The 16,572-nt window shown below is 44.1% G+C and overlaps 2 protein-coding genes across 9 annotated transcripts in view; both read left to right on the top strand.

The window, feature by feature from the left end:
• The window catches only part of LOC310703397 (sodium channel protein type 1 subunit alpha), a 105,551-nt gene extending 98,483 nt beyond the window's left edge, over positions 1-7,068 (top strand). For all 4 annotated transcript variants that reach the window (XM_083495759.1, XM_083495761.1, XM_083495758.1 and 1 more), the window contains exons 25-27: positions 590-694; positions 1,211-1,481; positions 3,856-7,068. In XM_083495759.1, the coding sequence (XP_083351885.1) occupies positions 590-694; positions 1,211-1,481; positions 3,856-5,030 (1,551 nt within the window). In that variant the 3' untranslated portion in view covers positions 5,031-7,068. The remainder of the gene's footprint in view (positions 1-589; positions 695-1,210; positions 1,482-3,855) is intronic.
• A 5,470-nt stretch (positions 7,069-12,538) lies between these two features.
• The window catches only part of TTC21B (tetratricopeptide repeat domain 21B), a 31,769-nt gene continuing 27,735 nt past the window's right edge, over positions 12,539-16,572 (top strand). For 2 of the 5 annotated variants that reach the window (XM_083495818.1, XM_083495817.1), the window contains exons 1-2: positions 12,541-12,774; positions 15,720-15,849. In XM_083495818.1, the coding sequence (XP_083351944.1) occupies positions 12,571-12,774; positions 15,720-15,849 (334 nt within the window). In that variant the 5' untranslated portion in view covers positions 12,541-12,570. Of the gene's footprint in view, positions 12,775-13,295; positions 13,704-15,719; positions 15,850-16,572 lie in introns of those variants that run through there. The other 3 variants (XM_083495819.1, XM_083495821.1, XM_083495820.1) reach the window with 3 other exon arrangements.

Below are 16,572 nucleotides of genomic sequence, written 5' to 3'. Positions count from 1 at the left end.
CTAAATCATGTGAACCGATTAAATGAAATAGCTGCTCTGACTTTTAAAGGGGAAAGTGGAGAGACCTATACATATTCATGACCATTTGGGAGAGAACCTTACCTTGCAAAACATTGAAGAGCTGCAATGTTTGGTCATTGGAAAGAAGTTCCCGCGGAGTGGTCTAGTGGTTGACAATACCTCCTCTCAGAATGTAGGGGCAGTTAAGGTTTATATTGGGGGTGGGTAATCTGTGTTCCTTCAGATGTTGCTGGACTACAAATCCCATCATCCCAACCATAAGCTGTGCTACCTGGGATACATATGGAAAGCCACAATTTCCCTACCTCTGTTCTACTTAAATCTTCCATTCTTACTGAATTGAGCCTAAATTAAAATTCTTATTCTACAATCAGTAAATGGGCACAACCATTTAAAGGGTATCACCTTTTACCAGCATCGCTGGAAAATTTGGAACAACCTCATTGTAAAAACCAATTAAGCCCAATATTTGTTTTTCTTTTGATTATGAATATGGAATAAATGCAAGTGAGTGTATAGGCCATCTATGAGAATGTGATTATAACCATTTTTCATGTTATGCCCTTACTTTGGAGGTCAAGATATCTTTATGACAGAAGAACAGAAAAAGTACTACAATGCAATGAAAAAGTTGGGGTCTAAAAAGCCTCAAAAGCCTATTCCTAGACCAGGGGTAAGTGAGTCTATTCTAGATTGAAAGATTCGTTTTAAAAGCAGCAAATGAGAAGTGAGTTTCTGTAAATTGGAGAGAGCAATCAATATTTGAATACATTTAAGTGAGTTTGTTTTTCTTGGTTTGGGGCATGCATGTTGTTGTTGTTTAGTCATTTAGTTGTGTCTGACTCTTCATGACCCCATGGACCAGAGCACGCCAGGCACTCCACTGCCTCCTGCAGTTTGGTCAAATTCATTTTGGTAGCTTCGAGAACACTGTCCAACCATCTTGTCCTCTGTCGTCCCCTTCTCCTTGAGCCCTCAATCCTTCCCAACACTAGGCATGCATATGTGCAAACTATTTGTACTTCTAAAGACATCTGAAGGTAGTCCTGTACTGAAAAGTTTTTGTTTGATGTTTCACTATGTTTTTATTGTGTGTGTCTATATCTATATATGTTATTAATTAAGTTGTAATCCAGCAATGTGCACACCAGAGCCTTAACTGATTTAATATCTCTTCTTTATACCTCAGAACAAATATCAAGGCATGGTCTTTGATTTTGTGACAAGACAAGTATTTGACATCAGTATTATGATTCTCATCTGCCTTAATATGATCACCATGATGGTCGAAACAGATGACCAAAGTAAAGAAATGGAAGATATTCTGTATCGGATTAATCTGATCTTCATAGTCCTTTTCACTGGAGAATGTGTCTTGAAACTAATTTCCCTGCGCTATTATTATTTCACCATTGGATGGAACATTTTTGATTTTGTGGTTGTCATCCTCTCCATTGTAGGTAAGGCCCATTCTAAACAAAGCAAGGCAAATGTCAAAACTATATTAAGGTGCTTCAAATGTTGCTTTATTTCTTTCGCTGTTTTCAGTTGCTCAGCCACGTTGATTCCTAGTTGCATCTTCTGTAATTGTGTCATATGGAGCACGATCGTTTCTGAATATGTTTGACAAATGTGCAAAAAAAGATTTATCTTTGTCTGTGATGATACAGGTTGCTTGTATCCATTTCATCCAATGAGGGAAATTCCAGACAGGTTAAAATTTCAAATTGCTAGATCTCAGTGAGCAGTATTTTCCTCTCCTTTCTGTATTGGCCCTCTCACTCTTCAGTAAAGATGGGTACTCTCACGCCCACCAATATATTTGGTTAGAAAGTCCCTGCATATTTATCTTCCCACTTTGGAGACTGTGGCATCTCCCCTTGCCCCAGGTTTCTTTCTTAAGAAAACATCCCCAAAAGATGGTGAGTCACATATTCCACTTTTGGGAGTCCTCCTGTGGGCCGAAATCATTCCAACACAGGGGGGTTTTCCTCACCCTGTTTTTATTTTTAGTAGCATGGTAAGTATATTTGGTTAAGCACATTGGAAGGGTGGGTAACAAAAATCACACAAGCTGCTTTAAAAAGAAAAAAGAGGCTATCTTTTCTAAGTTCATTCTTACACTTGATCTACAAACCAATACTACCCAAAAAGGCTATAATTTACAAGCTCTTAAAGAAATGATGAAAAGGAAAATGTTTTTGATGAATGCCCCATTTGCCTCTATATGTGGGAACAGGACTGGCCCAAGACCTGTTGCTTGAAGCAAATGTGAAAATAGCAACTACGGGTGGTGCTGTGGGTTAAACCACTGAGCTGAGGACTTGCCGATCAGAAGGTCGGCCGTTCGAATCCCTGTGACGGGGTGAGCTCCCGTTGCTCGGTCCCTGCTCCTGCCAACCTAGCAGTTCGAAAGCACGTCAAAGTGCAAATAGATAAATAGGTACCGCTCCGGCGGGAAGGTAAACGGCATTTCCATGCGCTGCTCTGGTTCGCCAGAAGCGGCTTAGTCATGTTGGCCACATGACCTGGAAGCTGCACGTCGGCTCCCTTGGCCAATAAAGTGAGATGAGTGCCACAACCCCAGAGTCAGTCACGACTGGACCTAATGGTCAGGGGTCCCTTTACCTTTAAAGAAATGATGAAAGGGAAAATGTTTTTGATGAATGCCCCATTTGCCTCTATATGTGGGAACCGGGACTGGCCCAAGACCTTCTGTTGCTTGAAGCAAAGGTGAAAATAGCAACCGCTACCACCACCCCACTATGTAAAGAAGTTCACTAGAGTAACAGCTGATTCTTATGTCAACACTGGAGATGGGGCAATGTTTTGCACTACACCTGAAGGCTATGCCTATGAGGCTATGCCTAGCCTATGAGGGTGGAGAACAGGCTGCCTGCACTGGTGTACTGAGGGGGGTAGGGTGAGTGCACCGGGTACCATTTGGGGAAAGGGTGCCATTGCGGCCACACACACACAGACACCCAGGATGCGTGCCGGGCACGTGCCCTCCAGGGACGCGCGCCAGCCATGCCCCTGCCTGTTCTCCACTCTGGGGACTGCAGCATGTTGCTCTGCCACTGGCTGCCTGACACGCATATGGTAGCTTTGTCCACCAATACCTATTGCCACTCTTCATTTTGCAGCATCTGCTGCTGAGGTGGCCAACTCATTCGGCCTGCTAGTAAGGGCCAGATCTAGTGGAGATGCACAAACCCATCCAGCTCAGCTGTCAGGGGGAACCAAGAAGTTGCTAAGTTGGGTGGAAACAGCCACCACCCTCCTTTAATGTCAGCCCAGCAGGCTTGCCTGTTCCATAGGGCAGGAGCCTCGGCATTGTTTATTATCTTGATAAGGTATGTTTTTGTTGGTTATCACTGTCTTCTAGTATCCAAAGTGCTTTTGTTCCATTTCTGACATCTGCATAAGCCACCTATTGCCTAATGTGCTATATTTAAATTGGTTACTCCCAGAAGTGCTGCTTGATTTAGATTTCAAATAACAATAGGTTAAAATGAATGAATCTAGAAAGGCTTAGATGACATAATTTTCTATGTGTTAGATAAAATATAAAAGTTGACTTCTAGCATTCTTGAGTTGTTACTGCACACTGCCATAAAGTCAGAAACTCGGCAGTTTACAGCCCATTCCTATGCATGTTTACTCAGAAATAAGGGTTGCTTTGTTCAATGAGATTTACTTCTGAGTCGTTGTGCATAGGATTGCAGACTTTGTCACTGAAAGCTCCTTAAAGTTCACAGGTAAGTCAAGGCAGGACATTGGCATTGATAAACAATTAGCCCTAAGACTATTGCTTAATTGTATTTTTAACAGGTATGTTCCTAGCAGAGATTATTGAAAAATACTTTGTGTCGCCCACCTTGTTCCGAGTGATCCGACTTGCCAGGATAGGTCGAATTCTGCGTCTCATCAAGGGTGCTAAAGGGATCCGCACTCTGCTTTTTGCCTTGATGATGTCTCTCCCTGCCTTGTTCAACATTGGTCTTCTCCTTTTCCTGGTCATGTTCATCTATGCTATATTTGGAATGTCCAACTTTGCCTACGTGAAGAGAGAAGTGGGCATTGATGACATGTTCAACTTTGAAACTTTTGGCAACAGCATGATCTGCCTCTTCATGATCACCACCTCTGCTGGCTGGGATGGGTTGCTAGCTCCCATTCTCAACAGTGGGCCGCCAGACTGTGACCCTAAAAAAGACCACCCTGGAAGCTCAGTCAAAGGAGATTGTGGCAATCCTTCTGTTGGGATCTTCTTCTTTGTCAGCTATATCATCATATCATTTTTAGTTGTAGTCAACATGTACATCGCTGTCATTCTGGAGAACTTTGGTGTGGCCACCGAAGAAAGTGCTGAGCCTTTGAGCGAGGACGACTTTGAGATGTTCTATGAAGTCTGGGAAAAGTTTGACCCAGATGCAACCCAGTTTATGGAATTTGAAAAACTCTCGGAGTTTGCAGCTGCTCTGGAACCTCCTCTTCATTTACCAAAACCCAACAAGGTTCAGCTTATTGCGATGGATCTACCCATGGTAAGTGGTGACAGAATTCACTGCCTTGACATCTTGTTTGCTTTTACGAAGCGCGTCCTCGGGGAGAGTGGAGAGATGGATGCTCTCCGCATACAGATGGAGGACCGCTTTATGCAATCCAACCCTTCCAAGGCCTCCTACGAGCCCATCACAACTACATTGAAACGTAAACAAGAGGAGTTGTCCGCTGTCATCATTCAGCGGGCTTACAGGCGTTACCGCCTAAGACAGACAATACACCAAGCTTCCTTTGTATATAATAAAAATAAATTAGAAGGAGGGGCGGGCCAGCGTCTCAAGGATGAAATTCTCATTGACAAGATCAATGAAAACTCTTACACAGAAAAAACAGACCTGACCATGTCCACCGCTCTTTGTCCACCATCCTACGACCGCGTAACCAAGCCCATTGAAGAAAAACACGAAAAAGAAGGTAAAGATGTACAGAAGAAAAAGTAAAGCGCCAGTTTAAACAAAAACACAAAACTGATCGGGTGACAAATTGTTTACAGCCTGTGTGAGTAATGTAGTTGTGTCAACAGGACTCCTCTAGGCGGTATATGCCAAACAGACAGTTTTTACAAATATACTGTATTCTTTAAGGTCAGTGCCTATAACAAGACAGAAACCCCTCGTCGTCAAAATGTGACTATATATAAACTATGGGAAGCATGGCAGGAGGTTCCTGTTTTCATTACCAGCTGACACTGCTGAAGAGGAGAGGAAAAAATGGCTAATCAGACTGTAGGGACCAGTAAAAGGGGTTGGGAGGGGGGGAACACTAATTTGTGTGTGTGTTAAAACATAGAACACTTAGTACAGTCAGTAAGTATATCCATTTCAACTGCCACATTTGTCATCTTTTTACGAAATCTGTGTTGGTGGATTCCTTTCCTTCCTTCCTTCCTTCCCTTCCTTCCTTCCTTCCTTCCTTTCTTTCTTTTTATTCACACATTGTGACTATTTTTGTAAATGGGGTTTATGCTGGGGAAAGGGGGTAAGTACTACTTTGTCGGTATGAGGACCAGGCGTTCTATTATATGACTCTCTTATATGCACACCAAAATGATTTGCATGGGGGCATGCTGCACTTCTTATAGATCATGCATGGGGGGAAAACATTACGTCCACCAAGAGCAACGAGTTTTTAACAACTCTTGTTAAAACTGCGAGGGAATACTCCGTTCTGAGGTGCTTTAACAAACGTGTTTTCATGTTGTGTTACATTCGGGCAAGTGTTTAAATGCCTCTAAAGTCCCCTCAAACTCACCAGAGCAAAACAAGACGGATTATTTTTGCACCGGCAATTAAATCTCAGCTAGAGCTGGAGTCGGGAGTCGCTGTTTTTATGTCTGTGTCAATTATTTTTCCCTGTATGGTGTATTCAAGGCAATGTGCCCTTAAAAAAAAAAAAGAAAACAAGAAACAACTGAACTGACCAAAAACCCCTTTATGAATTTGTTCCGCTTCATCCTGCAGTATTGTTTAGCCATCTTCAGCTCTCAGCCAGGTTGCCAACGTACGTGTTCAATGAAGAGCCCTCTGTTGTGTAAATAGTAATTTTACCTGTGGTGCATGTTTGAGCAAATGAATAACAACCTGAGCACATTTATTGCATCAAATATGTACCACAATAGGTTTAGTGTGCAAGCTTTCAACAGGTAAAAACAATGTATTCTGTACCATTATAGATAGTTTGGATCCTATCAGTGCATGTTTATATTGCCTATGCTGCTCTTCCTTCAAGTGTCCAGAATCTTAAATATGGGAAGCCATACGTCAGAGGTAAAGTGGAAAAAAGTGTTCAACAAGACCTCATCCCCTCATATCATTAAGCAATATTTGCAGCTACTTGAGAGGTTCTTTCTTTCTGTTTGACATTTTTAAATTTGAAGTGAAAACCAATCTGATGTATAGCCAGACTGTACAGACACGTTGCAAACTGCTAAACCTGTTGAAAATAATGTGGTTAGAATTTTATAAGCAAATATAAATATTGTAAAAAAAAAATCATGTTTGTTTTATTTTTGAGCATTATGTACATAAAAATGAGAAATGAATTTTATCTTGAGGTTGACGTTGCAGCCTTTTGGGTTACATTCTGTCCATAGCACTTTCTCACGGAAGAACTTCAGAAAATAAGAAACGAAGAAGAGACGGGTAATTGTAGCTTTCTGCTTTTTAAAATTGTATTTGCAAACATTTTCAAGGTGCAATAATTAAATTATTTGTGAAGGAAAGATTCACAGTTCGCTTGCTTCCAGCAATTCTTTGCACTTGGAAGAGGATGCAATGTTTTTATTTTAAATCTCTAGCAGTGCCTGCATCAGAAAATGTAGCCTTTTTCTTTCACAGAACCATGTTCTTTTCCTGTTTTTATTTACGCGGACTGTGTTTGTTCATTTGACTCATGCTTTAATAGAACTGTTACAAATATATCTTGGGTCCACAGTATTTTTTCACAGAAAAAAATAAATAGCAGAATTATATAACCAAACACATCAGGACATTTTATGTTTCTTACATGGGATATGTTAAATATAGATTATTTCTTTTAATAAACAATCAACTTATACTGTATTGGTGAACTGCATGCAGGAAATGCTACTAATATCCTAAATAATGCTATACATCATTACTAATGTGCAAAATAATAAAGATTAATTTTTTATTGTAATTTCCTTGGCTACTTTTCGTATCTAGGACAAAATGAACTGCAACCTCTGATTGTCAAGGAGCTGTCAGGCGAGCACAAGTCATCCACAGGGCAGGAAAGAACCTGAGACATGAAAGGCAATTAGCTTTGGTTCACAGAAAGTAACAACACAGCAGAGGTCCTTTAGCTCTAGTTGGAGATGTTGCTGAAACTGACCACTGGTCCTCCCTTTTCTCTCTAACCTCTCACTCAAGATCCCCACCCCGCAAGCAGACAAAAGCTGTATCAAGGGAGCGAGCTTGTCTTCTAGTCCTGTCTCTCCCATTGCTCAGCAATGTGCAGGACTGTCTTCGAGCAGGGGGTCGGGGGGGGCAGCAGAACTGGGACTGTCCTGCTACTGGGTAGCATTGGCAACCTCTGACTTCTCCCTCTGAGTCTGCACTGGCACTGTGACTCTCAGCCTCCAGCCCTGTCCTGGAAGAGTCTCTTTCTTCTGCCCCCCCCCGCCCCCCCATTGCTCAAACCTCCTGCTTCTAGCACCTCCCAGATTGTCTCTTCCCCACACTGCTCCCCAGTGTCCCACCACCACAATCCAGGGTCTAAATCGTCTTCTGTGTTAGGGTTGGCATATTTTGAAGAGCAAAAAAGAGGACACATTTGCCGACTGCTAACTATGGATTGCTTTGACAACTCTTGTTTTAAATACCCCTACTATGTGCAGGCTATGGAAACTATGATATTTTGCTAGCAGCAATGTTCTTAACTTTCAACAACAAAATAATAGTAATACATATTGCTCCCTCACTTGCCACGTGAAAGTATTTTGGCTCACGTTCACATCTTTGTGAACGTAAGTGTGCACAGAACAATTTATTAAACTGTTTAACTTGCATGGCTGTCAACTTTCCCCTTTTCTTGCGAGGAATCCTATTCGGAATAAGGGAATTTTCCTTTAAAAAAGGGAAACATTGACAGCTATGTTAACATGTAAATATGGACTTTTCTTAAGGGCAGGGGGAAGTTAACTCTTGCCCTCCCAGACTCCTTCTCCAGGATCTTGTAGCTGAGCCAGTGTCCTTTTAGTTCGGCCACAAGAGAATGGATTTATACAGTATGTAGTTACCGTATTTTTTGCTCTATAAGACTCACTTTTTCCCTCCTAAAAAGTAAGGGGAAATGTGTGTGCGTCTTATGGAGCGAATGCAGGCTGCGCAGCTATCCCAGAAGCCAGAACAGCAAGAGGGATTGCTGCTTTCACTGCGCAGCGATCCCTCTTGCTGTTCTGGCTTCTGAGATTCAGAATATTTTTTTTCTTGTTTTCCTCCTCCAAAAATTGGTGCGTCTTGTGGTCTGGTGCGTCCTATAGAGCGGAAAATACGGTAGCTTAAGATGCTGCTCTGTTGTGATTCTCTGCTGCAGACTAGCTTAGCCAAGTGCCTCAGATCTGAGTCTAATACACTAGAAAAAAATTCTTCAGTTACTGTAAACAAAAACAAACAAAAAACCCAGACATTTTGCCAAATTTTAGAAATCCGCCCAGACAAAAATTTTAATTCTGAAAAAGAGGACATGTCAAGGGGAAAAGGGACATATGGCAACCAAACCTGGAAAAGAGGACGTGTCCTGGAAAAAGAGGACATATGGCAACCTTCCCTGGGGGACTCTTGGGCAGGTGTCACCCACCACTTTTCCTCAACAAGCCAATCCCGGACACTGATGTAAATAGGAACATAACTAAGTAGTGATTTCAAGCACACTTGCATGGAACAAAGTTCCATTGATATCAATAAGAGTTCATTCTGAGAAAATTGCCCATGGGAGACATTTTTGGGCTGAGTGCCAGGATTATTGCTTCTGCATCCAGTACCAGAGATTTTGTATTCAATTTCCACAGTGCAGGATCAAGATTCTCACCCACAGTGGTCAGCTAATCAGGTGGTCAGCGCTGTTTGCACTACTGACAGCCAATCACTGTTTGATGGAGAAGGCTGTTTTTCAGCACCATCTGATGATCAACAAGTAATAATGATAATAATTTGTACACTTAGACAAATAAGTACATGCATTCCACCCTTTCGTTTCTAATTTTTTTCAAACGCGTGCACGTCACCTGTTATGTGAGCATCTCAATATCAACAAATCATAGAAAATGCATAAAATACAGTATAGTACACAATCACAAAACAACAATTAAAATAATCATAAACAGGCAACCATCAAGCAGTTTAAAAATTGTTAAAAGATCTGTAACAGCAAAAGACCAATCGCCACGATGTTGCCAGAATGCGTTCCTCAGCAGAGATAGGTTCCCACCTCATGGTTTAGATGGTTTTCCCCTCCCTCGCAAGCACTTCCCAGAACAAATGGTGTGAAATCCAAGATTCTACCTTTATTTTTCTTACGAAAAGATGTATTAATATTGATGTAAAACTGGAACTTGTAACTTATATCTTGCTTATTTGGATGGACTGCGGCTGTGAGGGGTAAAAGGAAGCAGAAAAAAGACAAATTGGCCATGCTTGTACTCGGAGCAGGATCATACTCATCTTGTTTAAAATGTTGTTTTGTTTTAGTTGTTTAAAGCACACCGTGTCTGCATGCAAGTCAGTGGAACAGTTTGTTGACTCTAGTGCCAGATGTGTCTCAGGACGAGGTATGAGATGGAGAGATATTTTCATTGGGGCCATTATGTAGAAGGATTCGATCCTCCCCTCACATCCTTTCAGCACTCATGATCATGACTGCCCCCTGCTGCAGTTGGGGGGGGGCAGAAAGAGAGAGGGGGAAATATGCATAAAGGCAATGCTATTTGGAAAGGGAAGCGCTAAAGCAATAGTTGATTCCTGGAGAGGCGACTGAGGGTGTAGGAAAGGGAATGGCTATAGCATGGGTAGGCAAACTAAGGCCCAGGGGCCGGATCCAGCCCAATCGCCTTCTCAATCCAGCCCGCGGACGATCTGGGAATCAGTGTGGTTTTACATGAGTAGAATGTGTCCTTTTATTTAAAATGCACCTCTGGGTTATTTGTGGGGCCTGCCTGGTGTTTTTACATGTATGCTTTTATTGAAAATGCATCTCTGGGTAATTTGTGAGGCATAGGAATTCGTGTGTCCCCCCAAAAAAATATAGTCTGGCCCCCCACAAGGTCTGAGGGACAGTGGACCGGCCCCCTGCTGAAAACGTTTGCTGACCCCTGGGCTATACAAGCCATTACTGCCCAGAATAACAACTGAAATGTTTTGTTCATGCAGGTACCATGTATAAAGTGCATGAACAGAGAGCATGCCTATGCTGAGCACAATAAACTTCCAGTATGGATGTTTGATTTCATGGGAGTTACTTAATATATTATATTATAGAATATTGTAATAGACTGGTTGTATTGTCCATATGCTGTTGTCAAATGCACCTCCTAAACTCGCCCATAACCATGGTTGGAATACAGAATCGTAGAATCAGAGCGTTCGAAGGAACCTTGAGGATCCAACCCCCTGCAGTGCAGGAATATGCAGTTGTTCCTTATGGGGATTGAACCTGCAACCTTGGTGTCATCAGCACCACGCCCCAATCAACTGAGCTACAAGAGGCAAGTACTGCTGTAGCTAGCCACTTAGCAAAGAAACATTATGTTGATATGCTTGTAACACCCTTGTTTTTTCAGTGTCCTATTAACATTCTCTCCCTTTTACAGAGCAGTGTAAGGATTGTGTGGGTGTTGCCTTTCCCTCTCCATATTTGTGCTTGGCTTGAGAGCTGAGGGGTGATCCATTCACTTGGCTTTCTACTGTGTGCATTATGTGCAATGGTCAGCACCGAGTGCCTGCCTGAAGTGTGCAAACAGGTTTTAAATATTAATATAATCTCCAGAGAAGCCGAGCTTCCAGAGCGATCCTAACCATGTCTACTCAGAAGAAATTCCTGTTGAAATCCATGGGGTTAGGATTCCAGCCACAGCCTGTGCCAATAAAAACAACAACAAAAAGACAGCCAAGGTGAGCCTTTTGGTACGTCAAAGACGCACTAACTTATTGTGACAATCTCTTCAGATTTATAAGGTGATCTGCAGTTGGCAGACCTACGTTTTGGGATCCCTGAAGCTTGCAGTGTCATGAGGGCCCCTTCGCCACTAGCAACAAGGTCTGGGTCACCACTGTTCTCTTCCTCCATGGGGTTGTTCCATGACAGATCCCTACACCTTTACAACATCTGTGCTACTCTCAAATGTTCAGATTGTTGAAATATATTAATCATCATCATCATCATCATCATCATCATCATCATTTTGTGTCATACGGCTCAAATTGGGTCTACTAGACCCAAAATTGTTAAGCAACGTGGACTAAAATCACTTCTAGGGCCCCTCTGGGATTAGGGGCCTCCTGAAGTTTAAGCTTCATTCATTTCATACTAGATTCGTCCCAGGTTATGTGTGTGATTTGTGTGTGCAAACATATGCAACACACACACATATACCATAGCTGTCAACTTTTCCCTTTTCTTGCAAGGAATCCTATTCGGAATAAGGGAATTTCCCTTAAAAAAAGGGAAACGTTGACAGCTATGACATATACAGTACATTTATCTACATACATGACCATAGAGGACGGGAAAGTTAAGCTACTAGAGTCAAATGGTCGTGATATACATGGTGTTTCCATGCAAAGCTCAATTATTCACAATATAATCAGACAACTGATAACATCAGAACAGTAGCGCGCTGGTCTTCTGCAGGGAAAAAGACGAGAGAGCACGTTTTTTAAGGCGTTACAAGACTCTTCGTTATTCACAATAAGGTTGATGGGTGATGTAAGACGGTCTCGTTCTGCTATGCTAACTATGTAACTGTGTAACTGTTGTTGGAGGAGAGGGGGTTGAACATTCCTGGCTGAAGCTGCGGGAGAGTTGCTACTTGAGGGCGCAAGAGCCCGCTTTTCGTTGCAGCAAAACGTTGGGACTTCTGAGGACCCCTTTGCCGTCTCAGGCGTAAGCCAATAGAAGCTCACTCCGGCGTCCGCTCCTCGCCATAAAAGCGAACCTCCAGCCAATCAAGTGCCAACACAAGATGTTGACGAGCGAACCTTCCCATCGCCGGCGGCGCTCAAGAGCTTCCCTTCCGATTCACAGGGAGGAGGAGGAGGAGGAGCGCGTAACACCGCATTTCCGGCTCCCGTTGGAATGGAGGAGAAATTCCTGCATGCGGGCTCAGAGCCCAGCGTGCGGGTCTGCAAAACTGGCGCCTGAGACGTGCGCTGAGTGTAAGACAGCCCAACCTGGACGGATACCCCCCCCCCGCTCCTTTCCCCGAAAAGAACTGCCAGTTACTCATGTCCTGATCAAAGTATCATGGGCAGCAGCACACAGAAAAAGAGAGGGGACGGTACTATATGGATGAGTACTATCACAAAAGCATTGCTTCTGCTACCCCAGGATTTGGTATTCTGTCCTCGTTTTGTTTGGAAAGAGGATCTGATGCTATTTAAACAACGACAACAACAACAACCAGCAAATGAAAAGGAGCTTCATTTTCTCTTGTTTTGCTTGCCTTTGGTAATCCTCACAGAACTCTAGCCCAATGGTTGCCATTAATTTGATTTGAACTGATTTTATAATGAGTTGATTTTAGAATGCTGTATTATTTTACTGTTGTTAGCCGCTGGGGAGGGCGGGATATAAATAAAATTTTATTATTATTATTTTATTTATTATTATTATTATTGCCTTAAAAACAACCCATAGGTAGATCATGGGCGCGAGGAAGCAGCTTCCACCCCACCCTCCATGGACCACAAAGTTTGGCAGCTTTCGAGAGTGGTTTCCTGCATTTGTAGAACCAGATATACAAGACAAAGTGAAAGGCCGCTGTTTTTACGTGTCCTCGGTGAGCAGCTGGCCTCCCCAGACCCCTTTTTGCCCCTTTCCAAAAACCCGGAACGCCTGAACAGCTTCACGCTCGGTCGGTGGAGCATCTTCATTTCAGGGTTGTGGGTTCGAGCCCTATGTTGGGCACAGATTCCTGCATTGCAGTGGGTCGGATCAGATGGCCCCTCGGGGTCCCTTCCAACTCTGTAATTCTATGCTAGGCGTGTTTGTGTGTGTGTGTGTCAATCGAAGAACCTCCCCACCCCCAGACCCACTCCTTTCCCCCCAAGGTAACCCATGGGAGCCCTCTTCCTCCCCAGCCCCAGCCTGCGCATCCAGCGCTGCGTCCAGCTCCGAAGATGCGCCGTCCCGTCCACGGGAGCTCGCGCCGTAATAAAAGCATCGCGCTTTTCAAGATGCCCCCGGAGCGAAGACTAGGGGAGGAATGGTTTGGGTTCTTTTTTTTCCCCTTGCGGCAACGAATTAGTAGGGCGAGGAGGACCCGCCCGGCAAGGCCCAGCCTTCCCTTCCTCAGGCGCCTCCCCTGGACGCTGCTGCAGTCGCGTTAGCAACCAGGGCCGCTGCTTCCGGCAGCCATGGATCCTTCCTTGCTGCAGGTTTGTCAGAGGCGCTTCGGCTCGTCCCTCCCCTCCGACCCGCGAGCGAAATTTCCCGTTCTTTCCTCCCGCGCCCGCGCCCCTCTCCTCTCGGGAAACGCGCCCCTCTCGGCGGCTTCTGCGCTCCTCCTTTTCTCCCCCCGACGTTTTGGAAAGCTCCCAGCTCTCGCGTAACAAAGCAAGCAAGAGATGGGAGGGGGGGGGGGAGGCAGCGAACCTTTCCACCTTCTCCCTCCTAGCTTTCTTTTTCTCTCCCTTTGGAAGTAAGACAAAATGAACCGAAACACCCATCACCGCAGAATGTTGTTGTTTAGTCGTGTCTGGCTCTTCGTGACCCCATTGGGCCAGAGCACGCCAGGCACATCGGTCTTCCACTGCCTCCCGCAGTTTGGTCAGACTCATGTTTGTAGCTTCGAGAACACTGTCCAACCATCTCCTCCTCTGTCATCCCCTTCTCCTTGTGCCCTCCATTTTTCCCAGCATCAGGGTCTTTTCCAGGGAGTCTTCTCTTCTCATGAGGTGGCCAAAGTATTGGAGCCTCAGCTTCAGGATCTGTCCTTCCAGTGAGCACTCAGGGCTGATTTCCTTAAGAATGGATAAGTTTGATCTTCTTGCAGTCCATGGGACTCTCAAGAGTCTCCTCCAGCACCATAATTCAAAAGCATCAATTCTTCGGTGATCAGCTTTCTTTATGGTCCAGTTCTCACTTCCATACATCACTACTGGGAAAACCATAGCTTGAACTATATGGACCTTTGTTGGCAAGGTGATGTCTCTGCTTTCTAAGATGCAGTCTAGGTTTGTCACTGCTTTTCTCCCAAGAAGCAGGCGTCTTTTAACCACAGAATAGAATTATTGAAATGACCCTGACGGCCATCTAGTTCAGCCCCCTTTTCAATGCAGGGATCTTTCGCGAAACGTGGGACTTGAACCCTTGACTCTCAGATTAAGAGTCTGATGGCTGAGCTACAAATGCCAGTGTTTCTGAGCTGAGCATCGGGCGTCTGAGCCTCCTTCACATGTTTACATGTGTTTTTAAATGTCAGCACACACGTATTTGGGAGGACTGCTTCATATTATACTTTCTGCAGGAAGCATGGAGAAGGGTGTTTGTGTGTCTTCTCCTGTGAACGTACAAAGTTTCTGCCACTGTCTTTAAACATCTGTGTGCATCTGCACTTGGGGGAAACATGAAGGGACAGTGTGTTTTTACTCCTACATTGCAGGGGGTTGGACTAGATGACCCTTGGAGCCCCTTTCAACTCTACCATTCAGTGTTTCCGTGAAGTAAACAAGCATGAGGGAGCAGCAGCAAACTTAGGCTCTTTTCCCGTTACATAGATTACAAGGCAGCAATTTGTGAGTTTGTCACCGTGTGTACTCAAAAGGCAGCTGCAGCCATTCCCATCTCCCCGATGAGTGTATATATGTTACATATGTTTGCCAGTACAGTGGTACCTCTGGTTAAGTATTTAATTCGTTCTGGAGGTCCGTTCTTAACCTGAAACTGTTCTTAACCTGAAGCACCACTTTAGCTAATGGGGCCTCCTGCTGCCACTGCACGATTTCTGTTCTCATTCTGAAGCAAAGTTCTTAACCCGAGGTACTATTTCTGGGTTAGCAGAGTCTGTAACCTGAAGCATATGTAACCTGAAGCGTATGTAACCCGAGGTACCACTGTACCAACTTACCACATTGACACTCTGCAATTTTAGGCACACACTTGCAACTTCTCAGTAACAGGATTTGGCCCACTCTTAGAAGAGTTCTGCAGGACTATACAAAGTCACGACTGGAGGCGGCACAATGGCAACAACTGCAGAAAGAGAGAGTTGCATATTTATTTTTATCCCACCATTTAGCAAAATAAATAAAGCTCCTAGAGTAAGCTTGCTAATCACACTAACTTCTCATTTCATCTCAACCGTATGGTGCTGGAAGTAGCTCTCCTAACTCAGTGGTTTCAGTTTTATTAGTATTTACACCTGTGTGATTGTATCCATCATTTCCTTGCAGACGCTCATTAATTACTATTGCCAAGAAGGCTACTTTCGTCATATTCAGACACTTGCCAGCGAAGGCCTCAAGTTGTTTAGCAATGACCCAATCTTCGTTTTTTACCGCATTTACGGCAGGCTGATGGAAGGTAAGGCTTTTGACTGAATATCTTTCGAAATGTTAAACCCCGCTGATTTTGGCAGGTTTACTCAGAGCACGACAGAGTGTGCTGGATACCACCCAGTGTAAAGATATGCAGAGAGATGCTTTAGCTATATTGATAATTCTGTAGTGGGCAGTGGGGACCTCCTGGCAGAGGCATCGCTGCCGCTGAATGGGAAGACGAGTGGGTTGATACTATGCAAACACACTTGTAGAACACTCCTTGCCCATGCCTCCCTCCCAGTAAACAGCAGCACCTCCACTATTGGGAGGTCAGGTAAGCACCCTCCACCACACTGCAAGAATATTGGAGTCCTTAATAACTGAGAAGTGCAGACTAGGGGGAACGGAAGCCCTGCATAGGGAAGCCTTTCAATGTGTAATGTTTTATTGTGTTTTTATATCTGTTGGAAGCCACCCAGAGTGGCTGGGGCAACCCAGTCAAATGGGCAGGGGACAAATAAGGAAATTATTATTTATAAGGAGGAGCATCTGCTTTGCTTGCAGAAGGTCTGAGGTTCAGTCCCCAGGCATCTCCTAGCAGACCTGGGAGTGCTATCTGTCTGAAATCCTGGGGGACGACTGGCATGTCAGCTAGATGGACCAGTGGTCTGGCTTTTGGTACAAGGCAGCTTCCTGTTTTCCTCTGCTTGATGAAGCACGTATTCCATGGCACCAGAAAATGCAACTTAACCTTCTTGAATTTGAT

Source organism: Podarcis liolepis (assembly GCF_965112155.1).
Source record: "Podarcis liolepis genome assembly, chromosome: 1".
Classification (NCBI taxonomy): domain Eukaryota; kingdom Metazoa; phylum Chordata; class Lepidosauria; order Squamata; family Lacertidae; genus Podarcis; species Podarcis liolepis.
This window is presented reverse-complemented; position numbering and strand designations above follow the sequence as displayed.